This window comes from Pogona vitticeps, chromosome ZW-PAR, assembly GCF_051106095.1.
Source record: "Pogona vitticeps strain Pit_001003342236 chromosome ZW-PAR, PviZW2.1, whole genome shotgun sequence".
Classification (NCBI taxonomy): Eukaryota; Metazoa; Chordata; class Lepidosauria; order Squamata; family Agamidae; genus Pogona; species Pogona vitticeps.
This window is the reverse complement of record NC_135800.1, coordinates 1927501-1948330: the sequence shown is the minus strand read 5'-3', so window position 1 is coordinate 1948330 and position 20830 is coordinate 1927501. Positions and strand designations below refer to the sequence as shown.

Sequence of the window (20830 nt, the reverse complement as noted above, 5' to 3'; positions counted from 1 at the left end):
TCTGAATGGGGGCATTCCTGAAAGTGCTCAGGGTACAACTTCCCAAAGCCCGAGCTGGAACTGCCCCTAAGTGGGGCTTCTGAAGCTCCAGTCCAAGAATATCTGGGATCCTGCATTTGGGAAGAGGAACGCCTCGCGTCCTGACGGCTGCGTTCCAAGGGCGGGTGCAGAAAACCTTTCTGAATGAGCGAAACGGCAGTACAAATGCCGGGAAACCACAAAACCTGAGGGGCCACGACCAGTTGGAGGCGGGCGACTCCAGTGTGGGGGGAGTGGGCTGTGAATCGGCTTTGGGTCTTAGTCCAAGCTTAAAAGACACCATCCAGGGCACTGAACCTGTTTTGGGGGACAGGGTTCAGTACCTTGGATAGCTCCCATAATGTTTTGACTAAAACACGGGATGGATTCCCTGCCCCTATGAAATTGGAGTCACCACACCACGCTAGGCGTGGCCATCAGGAGGAAACCAGAAGGCCAGATTGGGAGAGCCAGATTTCACCCAGGACCTGGAGTCTTCCCCCTCCCCACACTTGTTCTTGGGGTAATAATAGTAAAAAGAAAGGGGGGTTATCTAAGGACACAGACAGGGCTGATTTCAGCCAAATCAGAACAATGTCCTCATTTTCTTCCAGACTCGGATTTTTTTAAATCTCACACAAGAACACAGGTGTGCACAGGCCAGTATCCTGTTGCCTGAGACACAGGAACGAGGTCACCTTGAGCATCACACTACACACACACACACACCCAACTAAAGAGTTCCTTTTTCACATTCAGGATGTGTATGATTCGGTCTCATTGCACGTGAGTTGTGTACACCACGGAATCAAGAAAGAGACTCTTAAAGCAGTAGTGATCTGCCCCTGGCAGTGACATTGTTCTCGATACTGTAAGCTATGCAACACAATATTGGTTATAGAAACACGAATTTGCCTTTTTAAAGTTCACCCACCTTCACCTGCATCTTGCCCTTTAAGCTCGGGGGGGGGGGGGGAGCTCTTATCTTGCGTTATTAAGCCAGAACCCCACTTAATAAAGGAAAGATGGAAGAAGCCATCCTGGGATCATATTCTTAATTCAATGGCAGATCTGTACCTCTTCATTTTAGGGAAGGTTGTCCCATTACTGGGTTTTCCACAAACCTTCTTGAAATTTGACTTTGAAGGGTCTTTTAAAAGAAATAAAATAGAAATTATTTGATTTTACCATAACACAGGACTTGGCCCCCAAGTTTACTTAAATGCTCCTTCAAGAGACAGAAATAAGTTCTGTTTTTCTCCAAGTTCATTTCACAACTTGATCCTTATTTGGGAATGCTTATTTTATGCTTTTCTGATTCTTTATATCTACTTCTATTAGATGTCCAATACTGTTTTTGAGACTGGTTTAGCCTATGCTCTTGCGTGCACCGATAAAGCAATAAAGGATTCCTTCATTCTTGTGTGGTTCAGCAATGCCAGTGGGGAACTATTCCCCTGTCTGAAACACAGGCCCTCCCTCTCAGATGGGGCATCCACAATCGGGTCGGTAGGGGAAAGATTTGTGCTGGTACTGCCTTTGCCCATAGCCTAGAAAGAAGTGGAATAAAGGCCGCTTTAATGAAAGCAGCCAATTAGTCCAGGCGAGAGAGCCTGCACTCAAAAGCTCAAACTGCGAGCTTGTAATTTAGCAATTAATTAGCCCAACTCTGCTTTCTGTCTCGCTTCTCTTCTCTTCCCTCTTCTGTCATCCCCTGCTCTCCTGCAGGCTCCCGACCTCGGGACTGCTTTGACATCTACGCAAGTGGACAACAAGAGGACGGGGTCTTTTCCGTCTTCCCGACTCACTACCCGGAAGGCTTCCAGGTCTACTGTGACATGACGACAGACGGAGGCGGGTGGACGGTAAGGGATGGTTTCTCGCTTGCCCAGCTCAGATTCTCTTTGAGGCATTAAGTCAGAGGAATAAGGCCCGCTGGCTTAGCCAAGCTCCAGAGGCTGGTTGAAACGCATGACCTTCTGTCAAGGTTGAAGGGAAAAGGCAATGGCAGGAAACAGATGCTGTGGCCTTGTGGAGCCTAAGGAAGGGAAGGGGAAAAGCTGGTGTCCTTTCTTGATTGATTGGCAAGGGCGCCTGGTCATCGAGCACCACAGAGGCCCCATACTGGTCAGGTTCAGACCACCAGCCAGCATCAAGGCCCACGCTGGACATTTTGATCTCCCTGTGCAAAATACGACACTGTCGTTTAATTAGAAACAACCTTCCGCGGAGTCAAGCTTTATTTGTGCCTGCTGGAAACACAGCATTTTATAGAAACTGCAGAGATGAGGTTTATAATTTTTTCTTTATAAGAGTAGAAATTATCTAAAACAAATGTGATTCACTTTTGCTGCCGTACTTGGTTATATCTTTTGAGCTTCGAAGCTAGACATAAAACAAACCTGCCCTGGTATCGCCACAGAGACATAAAATAAACTCATTTCTGTAGAAGAGCAGATGGGAAATAAATCTATACAAGAGTAAATGCAAAACATTGTGACGATATTGATTTTATTAATAGAGTGTACATAACCAAACAGCTTGTGTAGAAAATGAATATTTTTTGAAAAGAAATACTGTACGTCAAACAGCATGGGTAGGTGTTCTGTTTATTTTGCCCATAGATATAAAGACTCGTTCCTGGATGTTGTTGTTATTTAACATGTTCAAGCAACAACTATGCGGACGCAGGTCTGCAAACAAGAGCCTGACCTAGTTGCCGGTGGCCTATTGAATCTGAGGGGACCCAGTAAACAAAGATTTTCTGTTTGCAATCTTTAAATATTGCTTTGAAGGAAGGAAGGAAGGAAGGAAGGAAGGAAGGAAGGAAGGAAGGAAGGAAGGAAGGAAGGAAGGAAGGAAGGAAGGAAGGGAGGGAGGGAGGGAGGGAGGGAGGAAGGGGAGGGATGAGGAGAAGGAAGGAAGGAAGGAAGGAAGGAAGGAAGGAAGGAAGGAAGGAAGGAAGGAAGGAAGGAAGGAAGGAAGGGTAAAATGGTTACTCATATTTTTCTCCCCACCCAAGGGAAAAGAAACGGACTTGTCCTTCAACCGCCTCCAAAAATCATCTCTCTCAGAAGTTATTTATTCTTCTCCCATGAGCAAAGATCAACAGGGAGCAATGAAATGAGACTGAAGCTACTGTAATTTAAGACTTTCAGTTAGCATAAGAAAGAAACTTTGCGGAATGCAACTTACTTCTGGGTAGACGTTACAGAAGTGAAAGCTGAGGCCTCCAGTTTTTCAGAGGCAGGGAATCTGATCCGGATTTTCTTCCAAACTTTACAAATGGGTTAAACATCTGTGCAGGGGGTTGGACTTGACGGCCCCTGCGGTCTCTTCCAACTCTGCGATTCTATGATTCTAGAAAGACAGAAGGGAAAGGTATTATTAAACCATTGAGCTCTGTCAGAAGGTGATGCATGAAATCTCTGTCTCAATTCTTTATTTTTTTTTAAGCCAGAGATGAAAAACCTTACATTTGGGTCTCCATCTCTCGGAATATTCCTGCCACCCTAACTAATAGTCATGCTGGATGGAGTGCCTGAGAGTTATAAACACCCTTCACAAAAGAGTAAATTTTCCCATCTTTGGGGGGGGGAAGCCAACCACCCCCCAAATGTGCAGCTGTGCTGAAGGGCTTTTTTGTGTGTGGAAGTGTTGTCATCCGAGTGCGACACAGCAGTTTAGAGGAATTAAAGATTGACTGATGCTCATTAAGGGACTTTCAGCAGGTGCCCTCTGAGTGTGTGAACTTAACGACACAATAACAGTGGCTGAACCTTTGTTAGTAGCTCTCAGCACATCATTCCATCAATCTTTTGACCTGCCGTTTTTTTTCTGAAGCCAAGATGAAGTCACGGGCAAAATCTGACAAGTTATTCTCTCCAGGAAGAGAGTCGTTGACGTGGTCTCCCTCGGGGAGCTTTTTTTGGGGGGGGGGGTCAAGGGAGCATCTCATGCAGTTGCCAGACTGGGTGCCAAATTGCACTGGCAGGGCCTGCCTGTGGAAATTAACGAAGAGGCGTGAAGAAATGTCAGAAAGTGAGAGGAGGGAGCTGAACTCAAAGCAGCTAATGGTGGCAAACGGCAGCTTCCCTGCATCGTGGGGAGATGCTAATTCCTGGATGCACCCTGGCCTGAGGAGAGGGTCGGCTGACACCAAAGTGGCAAAATGAGTCCCCCGTGCTATGGGCCATCAGTAATCAGTTCAGAATGATAGTTTACAGGGGGAGAGGAGAATGCATATAGATGTAGTGATACTAAAACTATTTTCAAGTGGGAGAGAAAAATCACTCCTGTTGAAGAGGTTTAGAAAGTCAGCCTTCCTCGGAAGACATACATGTAGATACAAAAAGGCACCTAAGCATTTAACCGCATCAGAGCTTGGACTAACGCCATTCCCCACTGCTGGCCATAAAAACACAATGGCCAAAATGCTACCGCAAATTCCACACCTAACTGTAACAAGCAGTCCATTCTGTAGACCAGCTGTCATGCCCTTGAGATACACAATCATACCCACAAAGTGGCCCTGTTCAAGTGGAAAACTGACAGCCTGCAAGATTGCACACACCCACTTCGATGATCCCTCTTTTTGCTGTGCTACAACCGAACTCTGCCCAAATAATAAACATTAAATAACTGGCCCCTTTCTTCACTTTTTCGCAATACTCTGGCTTCTCCCTGGAGTGACTGTCTGCCTAACAGCACATTCTAGGCAAATACAGAATGTAGATGCCTAGATGTTTCTGTGGGGCTTAGCTTTTTGCAGATTTCCTCGAGACAGTCCGAAGTAGAGATGGGCATGAACCTTAAAATATGGTGGTTAGCTAAAGCCAAACAGACTTTCACCCAACTCTGCATCCTTCCGGGGTCAATAAACTGAGTACTCAGTTCATTGAAGGAAGGCAACGTTTAGCCTATATAATTAAATTGTAAATTGCCTGAATTGTGCTTTAAGCACTATGGGGTGGTATATAAGCAGCACACTTTGCTTTAGTTTTTTTTTTTTAACCACCAGTGTCCTCTTGGGCAGACCTTCAGAATTTTTAAAAATGTATTCCCAGGTTGATGTGCTTGTTATATCTTAATCAGCACCAGATTTTAACACTGATTAATACTAATTTAACATGGCCCTCCTTGTTTTAATTGCAGTTCTTGAGAATTAATGTAGTGGAGTGTCTAAAACAAATAACTGAGGGGTGAACTGGGTGTTTATTCTGGAGCAGCCAGATCTCTCTCTTTTTAATGGGACATCTGAATTGTATCCTAATTCAATTACTGTACTCTAGTCTAAACAGAGTCCATTTCATCCCCTTTTGGCAACAGAAAATTCACCTTTAAAAATGCATCTTAAAATTTCATTTTCTTTTTTTTCCTTTTCAGCCACATTGCACTGTTGGCTCATATTCAGCTTGTGATTTACAACAATTCCAAGATCCTTCATACTTCTATAGCAGGTGACTCTGGTATTGGGGAAATTGTGAATTCAGGTTTTCATCTGAACTATAAACAAGCAATCCAAGGTTCTGAGCCTATTTTGGGTATAAGATTCAGAACCTGTCCAGGTTGCTGTGTACACAGACATTAAAAGTCTGTTCAAGTTCATTTTTTTTAAACAATAGAAGTTATTTCCTTCCCCCGCATGAAGAAATTTGAGAATGCTGACAAATTTCTCATCAAAACTGAAGTGGAATTCTTTCCCTTCAAAATAAGAAAAAGAGAAAGGTAGATAAGGGGGAATGTTTTTTTAAGAGCGCTGGCCGAAGTGAGGAAAAGTAGAGGACAGATAGGTGCCGACATACAGTACCTTTAGACCACAAGTGGGAAGGAAGGCAGTAAAGCCAGTGTGTTTTTCCTTTTGGTCTCTTCTAGATTTGCATTTGGATTGGTGCTCTTAGCTTCCTTTCTTCTCTCCCTCTCCCTGAGGTTCTTTCCTGTGTCTTCTTGCTACTCCACCTTAGTTAGAAAGAGAGGCAGATATTCAAGTCAATTGTAGGGACTTCTGCGATTTGTTTTAGGAACACTTTCCTCCTGCACTATCCTTAAATATGTTTCCAGAACCAATCAACAGTCATTTTTCTTCCCTGTCCCCAGACAATCTATTTGTATTCCCCAGGCACAAGCTGCACCCTACCCTCGCAAAGGAGGCCCAGGTCCGAGACTTTTTCAATCCAGCCCCCTGACAAAACATTGTGTACGATTTGCCACGCAGCATTTTTGCAGGAAGTGGCAAATGTGACTCGTATCTTCTCCCTGGCCTCTTCAAGCCAATCTCGGTCACATTTATTACCGACGCTGGTCAAGAGCAAGGAGCCTGCCAGAGCAAATTGCATGGGGACTCAAATCGTGGCTTGTTAGTTAAGAGAAACAAAGTAGAGAATGTCACTTGGGGCTCCTCCTTTTCTCCTTCCCTTGCAGGCATCTTCTCTGTTTTCAGCATTCTGGCTAAGGTGCCTAGTGGCCTGGTGTTTTATTCAAAGTTAGGGCGGATTCTCACTTGTACAGATAATTACCGTATTTTTCGCACCATAAGACACACTTTTTCCCCCACAAAACAGGGGGGAAGAAAGTCTGTGCATCTTATGGAGCGAAGAAAACAGATTATATTTTCCTGTTTTCTTCTCCAAAAAATTGGTGCGTCTTATGGAAAGGTGCGTCTTATGGAGCGAAAAATACGGCATTTAACAACCGATTCTGCAATCCACATCATTGACAAATGTAAAAATCTCTCTGTCTCAGCTTCGTTGCTTTAGCTTAGAATCCCCCTTGCATTTTCTTCCTATTGATCGGTTGGTTGGTTGGTTGGGCTAAGCTGCGAGACTTTTATCTTCCCTCATTTGCCTCTTCTGTACAAGACAGCCCTAGGGCTGATAAGAGGCTGGTATAAAAACTGAACCCAAAATGTCTCCAAGGATGCTATATAAAAGTAATTCTAAAAGTAATAGGAAAACATTACTCTTTATGTCATAAAACAAATATAGTGTCATTCCTACTCATTACATCACCCTTGACACCAGCCTTAGTTGTGCCCTCCTTACCCTGTTGTCCATGCCACACCATTAGGAGGGACTAATTAAGAGTAACTATATTGCTTGTGATTTGTTACTTCTGAACTTTTCCTCTGTGGCAGCCTCATGTCTAAGGCTGGCTTTTGGTTCTCATTTTTGAACAAAATGGCACCAAAAGATAGCCACAGAAATAGGAAGAGTGAGCATAGGCTCATTAAATAAAAACACCATCCAGTTAATATCTCCCCCACTTGTCCGAGATATCTGGCAATCCGGCTTAAAGTATAAGAAATAATTCAGCATTTTGCCTCATTCATCTTCCTTTTCAGTGACTCATATCCTCTTTTCTTGGAGGTGGACACCCTGTTAATGATATCTGCTTTTTGAGGAAAAGAATCTCATCAGTTCTTTTTATTTTCCTCAAAAATTTCTTTTGCCATGAGCAACTTCATAACAGAAAGGAGGACCACAGAATCTTCGCCCTGAGAAAAGCTGGCCCCATCATTGCTGGAACATTTCAAGGCCCTGGGATCTTCCCAGACCCCACGTGGACAACACCGCCATTAAATAGTGGCAGTAAACGAACAAGGGACTAGTGTCATGACCCAGAATTGGCGTGACGTGAAAGAAGGGAGGGAATCCCTCACGAGTCAACCTAGGCCAGGCCGAATCAGGCCTCAGTGCCATTTATAGGTGGATGAGGGCAAACTGGAGAAAGTTGGAAGGAAAGAATCCACGTTTACAAGGCTATCCAGCTAATCCTAATGATATCAACCTGGAGACGGTTTCCCCAAGTTGGTTGCCTTCCAAGATGAGGACAGCCAGGGAGGAAGGTGTGAATGGCACCTAGCCAGAAAAGGAAATTATCCTCCGTCTTAACTCTTTAAGCCCTGATTTAAGAATCAGTAAACTGCCTCAGGGATGAGATGATGGAAAAGCCTGTTGCAATGGGGGCAGGCAGAGTTGGGCCTCTTCTGAATGGAGGAGGAAAGGTGGGTTTGGGTAGCGCCGCCATCTTGTTATGGAGGTGGACACGAACAGACAGTTTGGGAGTTCGTGCCGGTTCGTTTAGCGGCTGGACAGGTGTTTGGCACTTCAAAGCCCCGCCTCCTCTGGTGGGCAACCACTCAGAGGCAAGACTCTGGATTCCCTGCTCCGCCTCCTCCAGGTGCTGCTTCTTGAGTGGGCACCTGCCAAAGGAGGCGGGGCTTTGAAGTGTCGAACACTTATTCGGCCGCTAAACGAACCGGTGTGAACCACCCTGCCCATCTCAATTCTGACAGGTTAAGAGAAAATGGCTACCCTACTGGTGGCCATTTCCTCCCTCCTGTCAGAATTGATTTGTCTTTCTCACGATAAGGGGACTCAAGGCAGCTCACTGCATAAAAAAAGAAAAGAAATTAATAACGCAATACATTGAATAATACCTGAAAAAGTGATTAAATTGCGATAATAATTAAAACACATTAATTAAAAACATTCAAAACTTTTAAAACTCAATTAAATGGAGTCCCCTCTTTTGGGGCAATTGCCCTGCTTTTCACAGCTGCCTAAAATGCATTAAATTCCCCTCAGAAATGGAGACGGGGATCTAATCCTTCTTGTTGATACCCCGAACTACTTATTTCTTTATTTCTTCCATTTTTCTATGGCCTGACGGGTGCGAAGTCCGACTCTGGGCAGCCGGCAAACAAATAAAGGATATATAGGAGTAAAAAGCAAAAAAAGATATTAAAAGATAAGAATAAACAAGCCTTTGAAACAGCGTAAAACCAACACACCAGGCCAGGGCAGTTTTGGCACACAGATTGAACAATGCCACTAAAAGCGGTTTTGAAAAGCAACCCCCCCCCCAAAAAGGCGGGAAACCTCCCAGTTTAGTCTCCTCAAGGCGATTCTGTGAGGGAAACGAAGGGAAGCTTCGCGAATGGATATCCATCAAGGAATTTTTATTTAGGATCGTTCCCTCCCCAAAAAAATCATACGAAGTCTGCCCAGCTCTCTGTGAGGGAAGGAGGAGGCTGAGCCTTCTCTGTCCCCCCTTAGTTCCTAATGTACATTTCGTACTGTGAGAAAAAATAAATACATAAAAATAAAAACCAAGCACTTTCAAAATTAGTCCTATAAAATCCTGACGGGAGATCCATATTTTTATCGGCGCACACACGTTTTCTATTGTTTCCCCTCAGCCACAGACCAGGGAGCAGGGACAGGAACGAAAACAGCCATTGTGCATTTCGCTCCCTCTCCGTCTCCCCACTTATTTCCTATATGTTTGGGGTCATTCCTTTGTTTATGGAGAGCTTTCCGAGGCGCGTGCAGAGGAAAAACAAAAGGGAAAAAAAAGGCTGCCAAGTGGGTCAGTCTGGATGGGGGAAGGAAAAAAACAACAACAACAAAAAGAAAACAAAGCAAAACCCAGGCAACACAACAAAGAGACGGGAAAGGGAGGTTGAACCTGTGGAGAAGCGCTCATAAAAGCGTGGCCCTGTTTTCTTTTTAATTGGTGTTTACGCGACAATGGTGGTTTTAAACCTGCACGAGTCAGACTCTGAGATAAGCAGGTGGCCCATCGCTCAGTCTCTGGCTGGTCTCCCAGAAGACCCCTGAGAGATGAGGCGGCTTTTATTTATTTCTTATATTTTATTTGTGTTAAATGGCTGATCCTGCTCTATAAATCCTTTCAGGATGGCGTCATATCATTTCTTCATCGTGAGCTCAGGTCTCCAGGAAGCCCAAGAGGGAGAAATTCCACTTTGGGTCAAGCGGGCTTGCTGGTTTTCTGGGCTTACGAATGAAACGGATCGGATGAGGGCTTTTGGTGGGAAGGCAAAATATCATCAACCTGGCCGTCTTCACACATATGGGAAAACACCATAGGGCTACTTTGCTTCTGACCAACCGACGGTCCGCTTGAGGTATTTGTTTGGGAGGCAGAAAATAATAATAAAATCTCATTTTTAGTGATTTTCCACTTTGGGCTGAGACTTCCCTTTGCACTAGTGAGGGTTCTCAGTCCCCCTTTCTGGGGAATCTTGTTCAAGAACAATATCACTTTATCTTGAAATTGTGTTTTTTTTTTTAAAATCTGCATAGATTGTGGTTTCCTCCAGAAAAAGGGTGACAATAAAACATGCAAAACATCACCCAAGAGGCCGATATTTTGTGGGTTCTCATGGAGAGCAAAAAGCTGCAAGATTCATCTCTTTAGTAACCAAAATCTACTCTGTTGCCTCCTTCAGGACCTTAAATTTTTTCCCCCCAATCAGGTTGCATAGGAATAAGCAGAACCGAGGTTTTAATAATAATAATCTAATTATCTTAGAAGTGCAAAGCTGGAAAGGACCTGATGGATCAAGTCCCGTCCCTTTCCAGAAGGGGAATCGAACTCTGGCTCCAGCCACCTGAAGTAGTGAACCCTAATTAGAACGTTTCACATCATCATCATTAGAACGGCAGAGCTGGAAGGGACCCTATGGGCCATCCAGTCCAGCTCCTGTCAAGGGGACCCCGTCGGGAATCGAACTCCCAACCTCTGACTTCACAACCTAACCTACTGAGCTATTTGTGCTTGGGAGAAGCAGTTGGCAGCTGTGTCACACCTAGGGAGGTCTTGTCAGGCTTAACAAAGAATCAAGAGAGAATAAAAAAGGAAAACTTTGGGAAAGTTAATAGAAGTTTCTCTCTACCACACCTTCTCTGCTTCAGTGCCACTTAGTGCCACCAAGCACTAAAGGGCCATCAGAGGAGGCAACACCATTACTTAAGTGTCTATTTAAAGCCGACCCGGTCAGCAGGAACCTTTCAGCTCTGAAAAGAAAATAGTTTAACAGCAATGCAGCCCGCTGGCAGAAAAAAAAACATCTCAGCTAGTCTGTCAGAGGTACCTGACAGCTCCTAGAGGCATCATGACGGAATCCAGACCTTGAAAGCTGGACATACCACAGAGGACATTGAATGCGAAGGTGGGCTAGATTTGTCCAGCTAGGCCTGGCAGTTCTGAGGGATGAACTTTCAAGGTCTGTGTTTCAGTCTCTCTCTATTTACTCATGTTTAGTGCAGAATTCTTCCCCCCCCCCCCCCCCATTCTGACAGCCTCAACCTTTTCAAAAGCCTGAACTAGGGGTGGGATTTTTGCATTCCTTGAACTACAAATCCCGTAATTCTCCATTCTGGGAGTTCTAGTTGACAAACACCTTAAAAAGACAACTAAATATGGCTCGCCTGGCAGAAAGGCCTAGCTCTGCCTAAGCTTCTTGTTCCTGCCCCAGTGCTAGCTGGGAGCTTTGTTTCTAAATAGCAGGCAAGGGGGAGCTAGGCATAGATAAGTCCCAAACCCTTCCAGTTGAAGCTCCCCCCCCCCGGTGGGCCACATTTAGGTGTTTGTCTCTGTCCGTCTGACAGGTAGCACTGCCAGAATGGAGAAATATGGGATATGTAGTCCAAGGAATCAAAAACTCCCTCCCCTAGTCTGAACTTTACTGGAGCTCTCCGAGGTGCTGAACCCTCAATGGCTGGCAGGTAAACACTGTCCTCTTTGTCTGAGGAGCAAGCAAGCTGTAGCTACAGAATTTGATAAGAATGAAATCTGTGTTCATCTTGTAGAGTAACTTTCCAAAAAACAGAAAAGCGAAAAGAAACTGGAAATATCTGCTAGAACTGAATCAAAAGACGGACTAAGGCCTGTATTCCCTGCTGCAGCCGGTCGTCTGTTGCGCGACCGATTGCATAATCAGGCAGACAAAGGGGAACCTGGAGGAATACTCACACCATTGCCCTTTCTGTTGTGACATAAGGCAACTCTTTGGATGTTGGGGGGAAAAAGGTTCCATCCACTAAACATGTTTATTCTGTGGTTCTTCTTTAGGAGCTTTAATTTAGCTTTATGCACGAAAATCTCTCACAATCTATTTCCCAACATTTCCTCGTCAAAGTCTGGAGACATGTTAAAGATCCTTGGTGCATCTTGCTAAATTAATATCCCAACATAAAATGGCCTAAATAGGCATTTTTATAAGTCCTTCTGAAATACTATTAGTGAGCTCTCCCAGGAGAGAGGAGACGGGAACCAATAATTTAGCTGCTTGGTGACAGTGCAAAGAAAAGCTTTGGAACAATGTGAGTTTGTTATTTTTCAAGATGAGAATGGATGGCTGGCTTAATTGAGATGTTGTCATGAATGGATCGTCATCCATCACAGACAGATGGATGCCCCCTGTTTCGGTGTGATACCTACTGCATCCCACCCATGAAGCAGTGATGGGATAAAGCATTTTTGAAATGCTTGGTCAATTCTACAACTCCTCTCTCGATCCCAACATATGCTCCTGAGGAAAGCCAAAGCCCCAGGAGTGAAGGAGAGAGATTTTTCTTCATGTACCAGAAATCACGACGACAAAACCTCTTCCACGCTGGTACACACCTTAAGAGACCTGTCTGGTTGCGCCTCTGCGTCAAATCTATCTTGACGTACTATTGCACCACCTGTTTGCTTTGGGAATTCAGAAGGGAAACCTTAAAATCTCAGTAAGACTTTTATCCTTTTCCCAAAGGCTGAAGTGGCATTTTGTGTGTGTGTGTGTGTGTGTTGTTGCTGCTTCAATATGACATGGATGAGGATTGGCATTTAAGCAGCAGGATGTTAATACCCCAGCTCAGAGGCACGTGGAGAGAAGTATTTCCCTGGAGAGGTGGCCATTTATATTTCCTGTCTCCGTTTTGACTCATATTTCTTGGCACAACTCGTAGAGGCAGTCTTGGTCTCGTTTCAATTATGCTCAAAACACTCTAGTTGTGACTCAAAATATGCATAATTCACCGCTAGTTTGAAAAGCAAAAGGGGAGAGATTTGTGTTGATGAGAAGCAAAATATACGCAGAGGGGCCCCAGTTTCAGAGGTTTCTAAATAGCTGCTCGGCTGTGGCGAGTAAAATTAGCTTCCAGGTAACAAATGTGGAAAGAGAACTGCTTGAATTTTTCAGTGCTGGTTCTGCCTTGAATGAAGGGCATGTTTAGACAATAAGAAGGCTACTTAGAGCCCAACAATGAGGTAAATCTCTCCTCAGAGTCACCAGTGCCCACTGGATGATCATCTTAGATATTGGAAAGTTGATGTGTGGGAAGAGAGATTTTAAGACATCTTGGTGTTGAACTGGTCCAGGTTTTAAGGGTTAATGCCAGTGTCTTGAACTAAGTTCAGAAACCACCTGATAACTACTGAAGTTAGTATTATTTGTCAGGGAGAGGCCATGTAAACAACAGTTATTAAAAACATTGTTTTCATTCTGAATGAGTGAAACCGTCACAGGCTGATTTGTGGGCAAACGGGGTATCGAGACCCATAGCTTGCGAGCCTTCACACTTCACAGACATCTTTAACCGGGTCAGTATTCATCAGATCCCTACAAGAAAGATCAAACCCTGTGCTGAATCGGGAAGAAAGTGAACAGACCTTGACAATAGGCCAATAGTTCAGATTCCTGCTGACCGTCTTATAAAAGAAAAGTTAGAACAGAAGGAGACCCTTGTCTAATTCGTTCCAGTCTGTTCATTCAGGGGCCAAATGGGAGCTTCACAATCAGATATGAGTGCAGTAGAACCCTTACATCTCTACAGGAACTGGTACAAAGTTCACGGCCTCTGGTTCTAGAAGCAACCAATTCACAGAGATTGCAAAGCTAAACTTTTTTGGACACCCAGAATCCCCCCTCGGCCATGTAGGCTGGGCACTGCAGTCCCAAAACTGTACAAGTTGTAGTCCAAAAAAGCAATAAATTTTCCAAGCTCTATGTAGCCATCTTGATACAAACAGAACCTATTAGAATGTATTGTCATCACTTGAACCCTAAGGTTCTACATAAGAGCAATGGGTGGGGAGAGCTTCCTCTTACCCATTTCCCCTCTCTGGCCATGAATTACTTATACTTTTCCATCACTGTGATCTTCCAGAACAATGGTTCCCAACCTTGGTGTTCTTGGGCTGTGATGCCCAGAAGCCTTCATCACCAGCTGTGCTGGCTGGCATTCCTGGGAGTTTGTGCTCCAAGAACATCTGGATTATCCAAGGTGGGGAACCACTGTTATAGAACACGGTGGTCACAATAACCAGAACTGTTGGCCAGTTAACCAACTGGTGGCAATGTTTCTTTAGGGGTAAGGGCTAAAGTTTCTGGACCTCATGACCTCACAGGGGGAAGCAGATCAACTTTGAAAGAACAAGCCACACGGCAAGGGTGGAAGAAAGAGGCTGCGGCAGCTTGCGGTGCCATTCTGCAGCCTGGCTAAGACTCTCACTATACACTTACAAAGCAATAATCAGCAAGAGGTGTTTGTCAGTAAAGTTCTATGTGCTATTAATCTCCCAAGGCGTTTGTGTAATCAGGCCTTTACATGTCAGGGGAGGAAGGAAAAGAGGGCGAGCGAGCTCTCTCTAATACCCCCAAGCCTGTCCAAACCCTTCTCTGTAAGCACCACGGACAACTGGCCTACTTTAGAGCCCGAGGTCAAAGTAGATTAACTGCATTATCGCCTGCTCTCACAACCTTCCTTCTCTTTCCTTCCACGGTGCACGGGTCTCTCTCAGCCAATAAAAACCGGTGCCCTCCATAGCAATTAGCTTGGGGGGGGGGGCGTCCCTAGCCAATGTGTCCCTTTTGCCATCAACCGATTCAAGCTCAAAGCTCTTTGAAAGGGGCTTAACGGCAGCTTCTCAAGCGCTCAACGGCCGGATAAAAATTAAGTCGCTAATTCTAGAAGGTAAGTACTGCACGGATCTGAGGCAGTACGCTGGACAGGAGCCACAACGCTGGGGCTATTCCTCTGCTCCCAGTCCCATCCTAAACTATAATGCCTCCAAACTCATAAAACTGAGTGCTGGGACGTCTATTCGGAGACAGTGTAAAGAATAATTCTCTATTTTGACAGAGCCAGGCTGTCAGAAAAACCGAGCGCTTTATGGTGGCTGTCATTTGGGATGAATGCAAATTTTGTTTGATTTTTTTTAAAAAACAACAACTTTCTAGAAATCACATTTGACCACAAATTCAGCAGGAAAAAAATGTTTGAAAGTGAGAGGAACTAAAAGCAGACTTACTTACTTCTTTAGCATGTTGGGAGTTTACGTCTTGAACGTCCTTAAGAGCCACGTGGCAGGCAGAAACAATATTAACCTCTCCATACTTGGAAGCAGGCCTTTTCCAGATAAGGATCACTGAATATTTGGTTCATTTCTTTTCTGCTAGAAGCTTTCCAGAAGTGTGGATTTCTTCATAAATGTTAAGGGGAGAAGATAATTTTAAACATAGGGAAAATGTGTAGATTACACATTTGAACATTCAAAGGTCGATCCTACAGGGGGAAAAATGTTCACCAGCTACAGTTCACATGAGTCATTCTCTCTCTCCAGCTTGTGACTGAAAGACGGTGCGGTGCTATGGATTGAGTGACAGACTAGAATTTAGGAGACCTGGGTTCAAATCCCGGCTGGGCCGTGGATGCTGATGGGTGGTGGTGGCAATGAAAAAACACTCCTTCAACAACTCACATACATCAACAACCATATTAGGGTAACCCTGAGCTGAAAGGGATTCAACAGCAGAGAGTAACAGCTTGCTAATGCTTCTTCCCAAACCATGTTAGATCAGAAACAATTCCAGATACAATGATTGGAATCATAGCATATGGAGTTGGAAGGGGGTCTCTAAGGCCATTGACTCCAACCCCCTGCAGGAATCCAAGACAAAGCAGATTTGACAGATGGTGGCCCTATTTTCTCCTGAAGACCTCCAGTGTAGGAGCATTCAACATCTCCTGATGGGATGTAAAGAACTCTTAATCTCCATTCCTCCCTCCCCCCCTTATTGATTTATTTTTAAAATTTTAAATATTTTTACAACGCCTTTGTCCTTGGTTCATATTAGTCAGGCTGCAAAACATCTCTCTCCCCCAGAGGGGAAATTAATTTGTATTATGTAAACACATTTCCCTTTATGCTCACCCTCTCTTAATGCATGTAGTTTCCCCACTAGCATATATTCGTGTGTATTTTTTTCAACGGCACACTCACATTTTAAAACTGTATGCAAGACTGGGTTAATATATGAACTATGACATTCGCAGAAGGTAAAATGAGACGAGAATCTCAAAAGCCCCACCCATTCGGTGCCATAAATGGCTCATTTCGTCCCTGCGGGTGAACAAGAAAAAAAAATCAGTTTTTCTCCCTGAAGGGTGACACTGTGAGATGCTGTGTGCGTTTGAAGAGGAACTTTATGAAAAAGTTGCAGAAGCTTCCCCCCCCACCACCAAAAAAGACTGAATTTTGCACAGAAACCTTGTATTCTGTTTTTATACAAAATGTTTTGTGCAAAAAGCCATGCTGGTAAAATATTGGCCTCTTTTTGTTTTTGCAAGACTTTTTTTTCCCACTTCAGCAAGACTGAAAAAACTTTGTTTTAAAAAAAGGACAAGAACATTTGCATCAGTAAAACCCTGATATTTGCGAAGCATTTGAAAGCTGGACCAGTATCTTACATGGTGGATACAGTACGTTTCCTTTCACGTTCATGGAAGATATTTATGATCAGTTCCATCTACTGAATTTCTCAGCCATGGCAGAAATAAATTTGTAATTTTGAATGTCTTCAGCATGTTTTGCCAACAATACCTTTGGAAGGAGCGCAAGAATATATAGAAAAAAAAGTTTGAGTTAAAATGTCAGGGGATTATTCTCTCCTTCTGAAAGCAGGCAAAGACCTTTCTCTTTCTCTCCGTAACAGCCTACATGAGCGACTGCCTACATGGCTGGCTATCTGAGTGTGACTTTTAAATGGATTATTATGCATTACTGCTCCAACTGGGTCTTTAGCACTTGTGTCTACCGTCTCTCGGAGTGGCATTTATCTGATTCTTTTTAATATTTGCATACTTGTTGTTTTTAACTTAAATACTGTCTTTTAATTATGTAGGCTGCCTCTTTATGCTTATTCACTGTCCTTAGCTTTAAATATTGCTGTTTAATGATGCGAACTACCATTGTATACTCACTGTTTTCAGGTTTAAATATTGTCTTTCAAGGATATAAGCCGCCTTGGACCCTTTCTAAGGAGAAAGGCGGGATAAAAATATTTTCAATCAATCAATCAATCAAATTTCTCTCTTTTTAAGAACTGCTTCTTTCCATTTCAAAGTTTAGTGCACAAACCTGGTGCGAAAGAGATATAAATAGTTGGGCAGACCCCTTCTCGGCTGCCCCCCTAATAAGGCCATCATGCAGGCACAGAACCGCATCGGGATTTTGAAGCATATGCCGAGAAGGCAGCGCTCCGCATCCTGACACCGCAATAATGTAATCATAGGTCGTTTATGCAGCATGAAATTGCCCAAATCTGCGGAGGAAGAGCTGTCCAGAGGAGCACAGAGAACTTGGGGAAGATGTTTTGCAGGAAAGAACGGAGAGGGGGGGAAAATGCATCAGAGAGAGGAGCAGAAAGATCATCTGGGAAAGGGGGGGGTGAGCTCTCTTTCCCAGAATGCAAGAACTCTGTCTGTATCAGCCAGATACTTTACACAGGAATTACTTTACACAGGAAGCATGTAACTTGAAGAATTAATTACTACAGGAAGAGGGTGATGGCCACAGGAATAGGTCGCTTCCTCCCTCCCTCCCTCTTCTTTTCAAAATCAAAGGACAAATTCACCGTCTTAGGTGTATTGACTGCTGGTCTAGGTACCTCAAGGTGTCATCAGATGGACACAAAAGTGCACCTCTGGTGACACCGGAATGGGTCATTTTTGCAGCAGCAACCTCCTTTGAAATGACTCTTATCAGGAAAACACTCCGGCTCGCCCCCCCCCCAGTCCCCAAATAGTAGCCCTACTGCTGGATCAAAAAGGTACCTCTTGGGCATGGATCGTGTTTGAGCTGGAACACAATTCCCTGCAGGTCATGTGGTCACCAAGAAATGGAAATCACGACACAAGCAACCCAGAATGTGAGGCCTTTTTCCATCGGACTGCATCCCAAAACGAATCTCAGGACACATTTTGTTGGAAAAAATGGAGAAAAGGAGAGAGAGGGTAGACTAAAATTTTATCCTAAGGTCATCCTTTCCTTATTAGAATCTACATGACGGAGACCAGCTTCCTTCCTCGCATAGAAAGGGATGAGAATTTTTGTCGCCGTTTTGTTTTTGAAGAATTTATCAGCATTTGCATGCTTTTTTTCCACATTCAGAATGAAAATAGCATGAGATTTTACAAAGTGAAACAGGAGAGGAAAAAAAAAAGTGGAAATCACAGATCTTCTTGTGCCAAGAGTATAATAAACTGACCAGGATGTAGGAACGATTCTTTCTACAGCAATGTCTCAAGCTGGAAAGTTAGATTTCCTTCCACACAATATATGACACAATGGGTTTCTCTGAGTCAGCAGTTTTGTCAAATTCTACCAGAAGCCTTGATCTCCTTAAAGGAGAGAGAGCTGATGTTTGCAATTTGAAACTCTGAGGCGCAACAATATAGGCACTACCTTTGGAAACTAGCAAACCCTTTTAATGTTAATTTTAAATATTTACTTGCAAATATTAGTTTGGAAACAGTGGGTTAGAGGTTTGATACTTTTAACGTTCACGTTTTCACTTTGGTGTTAAACAAGACGACAAGCACACGGATACATCTCTTTTTTTTTTTTTTAAAAATAAGATTTTGAAAGGAATGTTAAAATTAATTATGGTTCCTGAGTGCCCCAAAGTTCTTACAATGCAGTAATAGATTCAAAGTAACTTTTCCTTTCTCACTATGAAAAGCAATTAAAAAGACTCTTTTCATTTGCTTAAACACAAAGTTTGCACTGCATGTTTTAAAGTTCTCTATGCTGAGAACTGTCCAGAGAATGCTTTCCATTATGGGGTGTATAGAAGTTGAAATAAATAAGTAAATAAATAAATGGCAAGGAACCACATTTATTGCTAACTAGTTAAATTTCCAGCTCTGGCCTAGCCACAGGTTTCAGCAGCAGCATCGTCGTCTACAAAGCAGCATTTTGAGCGCTGATCTCAACAGCCCATTAATTCTGACAGGCAGCCTTCTCGGGTCTTTTTCCGCCGAGCCATTCCAGTGCAATTAACCAATTTAAAAGGTTTTAATTAATTTGCATTTTGCACTCGCATCTAATAAGCCACTACAGAGCTCCTCCAGCTAGCCCACAGTGGTGGGCTCACGGGAGAGGCATGGATGGAGCCGATAAGAGGCTCGTCGCCCCTACTTGCTTAGCTGGCTCACTCTTGGGTCTTCCGGATCATTCATCCCAACCCCCAATTTGTGTCTCCGCAGGTCTTCCAGAGGCGCGAGGACGGTTCCGTGAATTTCTTCCGCGGGTGGGAAGCATACAGAGACGGATTTGGGAAGCTGACGGGAGAACACTGGCTAGGTAGGGCTCTCTAAATCGATCACAATTCTAGAGAACATCAGGCAGGACCCATCGTTCACTTTCTGGATGAAGAGTGGGTCCTTTGTTAGGAGCAGGGTTTGTGATCTTGCTATCTATCAGAGCAGCTCTCCCTAAGATTCACTTTGGGGGGGGGGGATCCACAGGACTGGGAAAGCTTCCGTTTCACGGTGCAGAGGAAAGGCTTGGTAAGAAATCCCAGCCTGATGAGACTTGGGAAACGTGTGAATTTTCTAAGTATTCGCCACATCCCTAGTCTTTCGCTTCTGTCTTAAGAGACGAAGAAATGATCCCCGGGAAACCGGCCTCACCACCAGAATCAGTCAAGCCAACGTAATGTGAAAACCTGCTAAACAAGAAGTACACAGAGAGGGGGACTTGATAGAGAGCGGATAGAGAAGGATCCCGCCCCGGCTGCAAACCAACACAGATGACAACTCCTGTGATGTTTAATTAAATCACTTCTTAATCAAGAGATAATGGAAAAGACGGGAGAGGGCGGCTCTCCCCCCCGCCCACCCCCTGTGGAGACATGAGCCACTTTCGTCTCCTGATAGATAGATCATGAAGTCCCATCTCTCGGCATCTGTCACAGAGGCCCCCCCAAGGAAACAGCTGGAGACCAAGAGGTTTGAATGGGGAAATCATGCAAAATGGTGAGCAGGGACTTTTTTTTTTTGCCCTGCCTAGAACGGCGATGCTCGGAGGCACTTTGACACAAAGGAGAATGAAACGTAAATTATTCTCAAAGGAAGTTCCCCATCCACTAATCTGCACACCTCTTCCATTTTCCCAGGGATGGGAACTCGAGTCGTGGGGCATGCTGTTCAAGTCGGACTTAAGCCGTACCGGTGACTTGACTCAGGTGTTTCCACCGCCAACTCCCCAATGACTCGGATTCAGAACCCACCCACCCGTTCCATTTTTTTTTCCGGAGAGCAAAAAGCTTGTTCTTAATAGGGACCCAGACTTTACGACTGGGTCCCAAAGACTTCCGGCCTCTCCGCGGGTGAAAGAGGCGACCATCTGCTGCAAGTGGATTAACCCTCCAACAGGTGGTGGCAGGACAAGGAGACCAATTTCGTTGGGAACAAGGCCGATGTAGTTTTATTGAAATTACTGGTGTTTTCATGGAAGTCCAGAAAGGCAGGACCTCCATTTTTTTTAACAGATACGTTTTAAATCCAAAGGAACAGAATAGAAAAATACCTGCTTTTTGGCTACCGACCTCTCCTCCCTCGGCGAGGGTGCCACGGAGGGGCGGGCGCTTCGTGCCCACTTTGTCTCGTTCTTTTACCCCCTTCTAGGGTTGAAGCGGATCCATGCCTTGACCACCCAAGCCGGCTATGAGCTGCGC

The 20830-nt window shown here is 44.3% G+C and overlaps 1 protein-coding gene and 2 long non-coding RNA genes across 3 annotated transcripts in view; 1 reads left to right on the top strand and 2 right to left on the bottom strand.

The window, feature by feature from the left end:
• Nucleotides 1-20830, top strand: part of FIBCD1 (fibrinogen C domain containing 1) — a 67395-nt gene that overhangs the window by 35411 nt on the left and 11154 nt on the right. The window contains exons 4-6 of the mRNA XM_072984872.2: nucleotides 1747-1883; nucleotides 19359-19455; nucleotides 20781-20830. The exon at nucleotides 20781-20830 is cut by the window's right edge and continues 130 nt beyond it. Of these exons, the coding sequence (XP_072840973.2) occupies nucleotides 1747-1883; nucleotides 19359-19455; nucleotides 20781-20830 (284 nt within the window). The remainder of the gene's footprint in view (nucleotides 1-1746; nucleotides 1884-19358; nucleotides 19456-20780) is intronic.
• LOC144585139 (uncharacterized) lies at nucleotides 3146-15399 on the bottom strand. The gene is made up of 3 exons (XR_013539651.1): nucleotides 15125-15399; nucleotides 5828-5976; nucleotides 3146-3378 (listed from the first exon to the last, which is right to left on the bottom strand). It is a non-coding gene; the product is annotated as an uncharacterized LOC144585139 (long non-coding RNA).
• The window catches only part of LOC144585141 (uncharacterized), a 6120-nt gene continuing 2096 nt past the window's right edge, over nucleotides 16807-20830 (bottom strand). The window contains exon 2 of the long non-coding RNA XR_013539653.1: nucleotides 16807-20830. This exon is cut by the window's right edge and continues 118 nt beyond it. This is a non-coding gene — a long non-coding RNA (uncharacterized LOC144585141).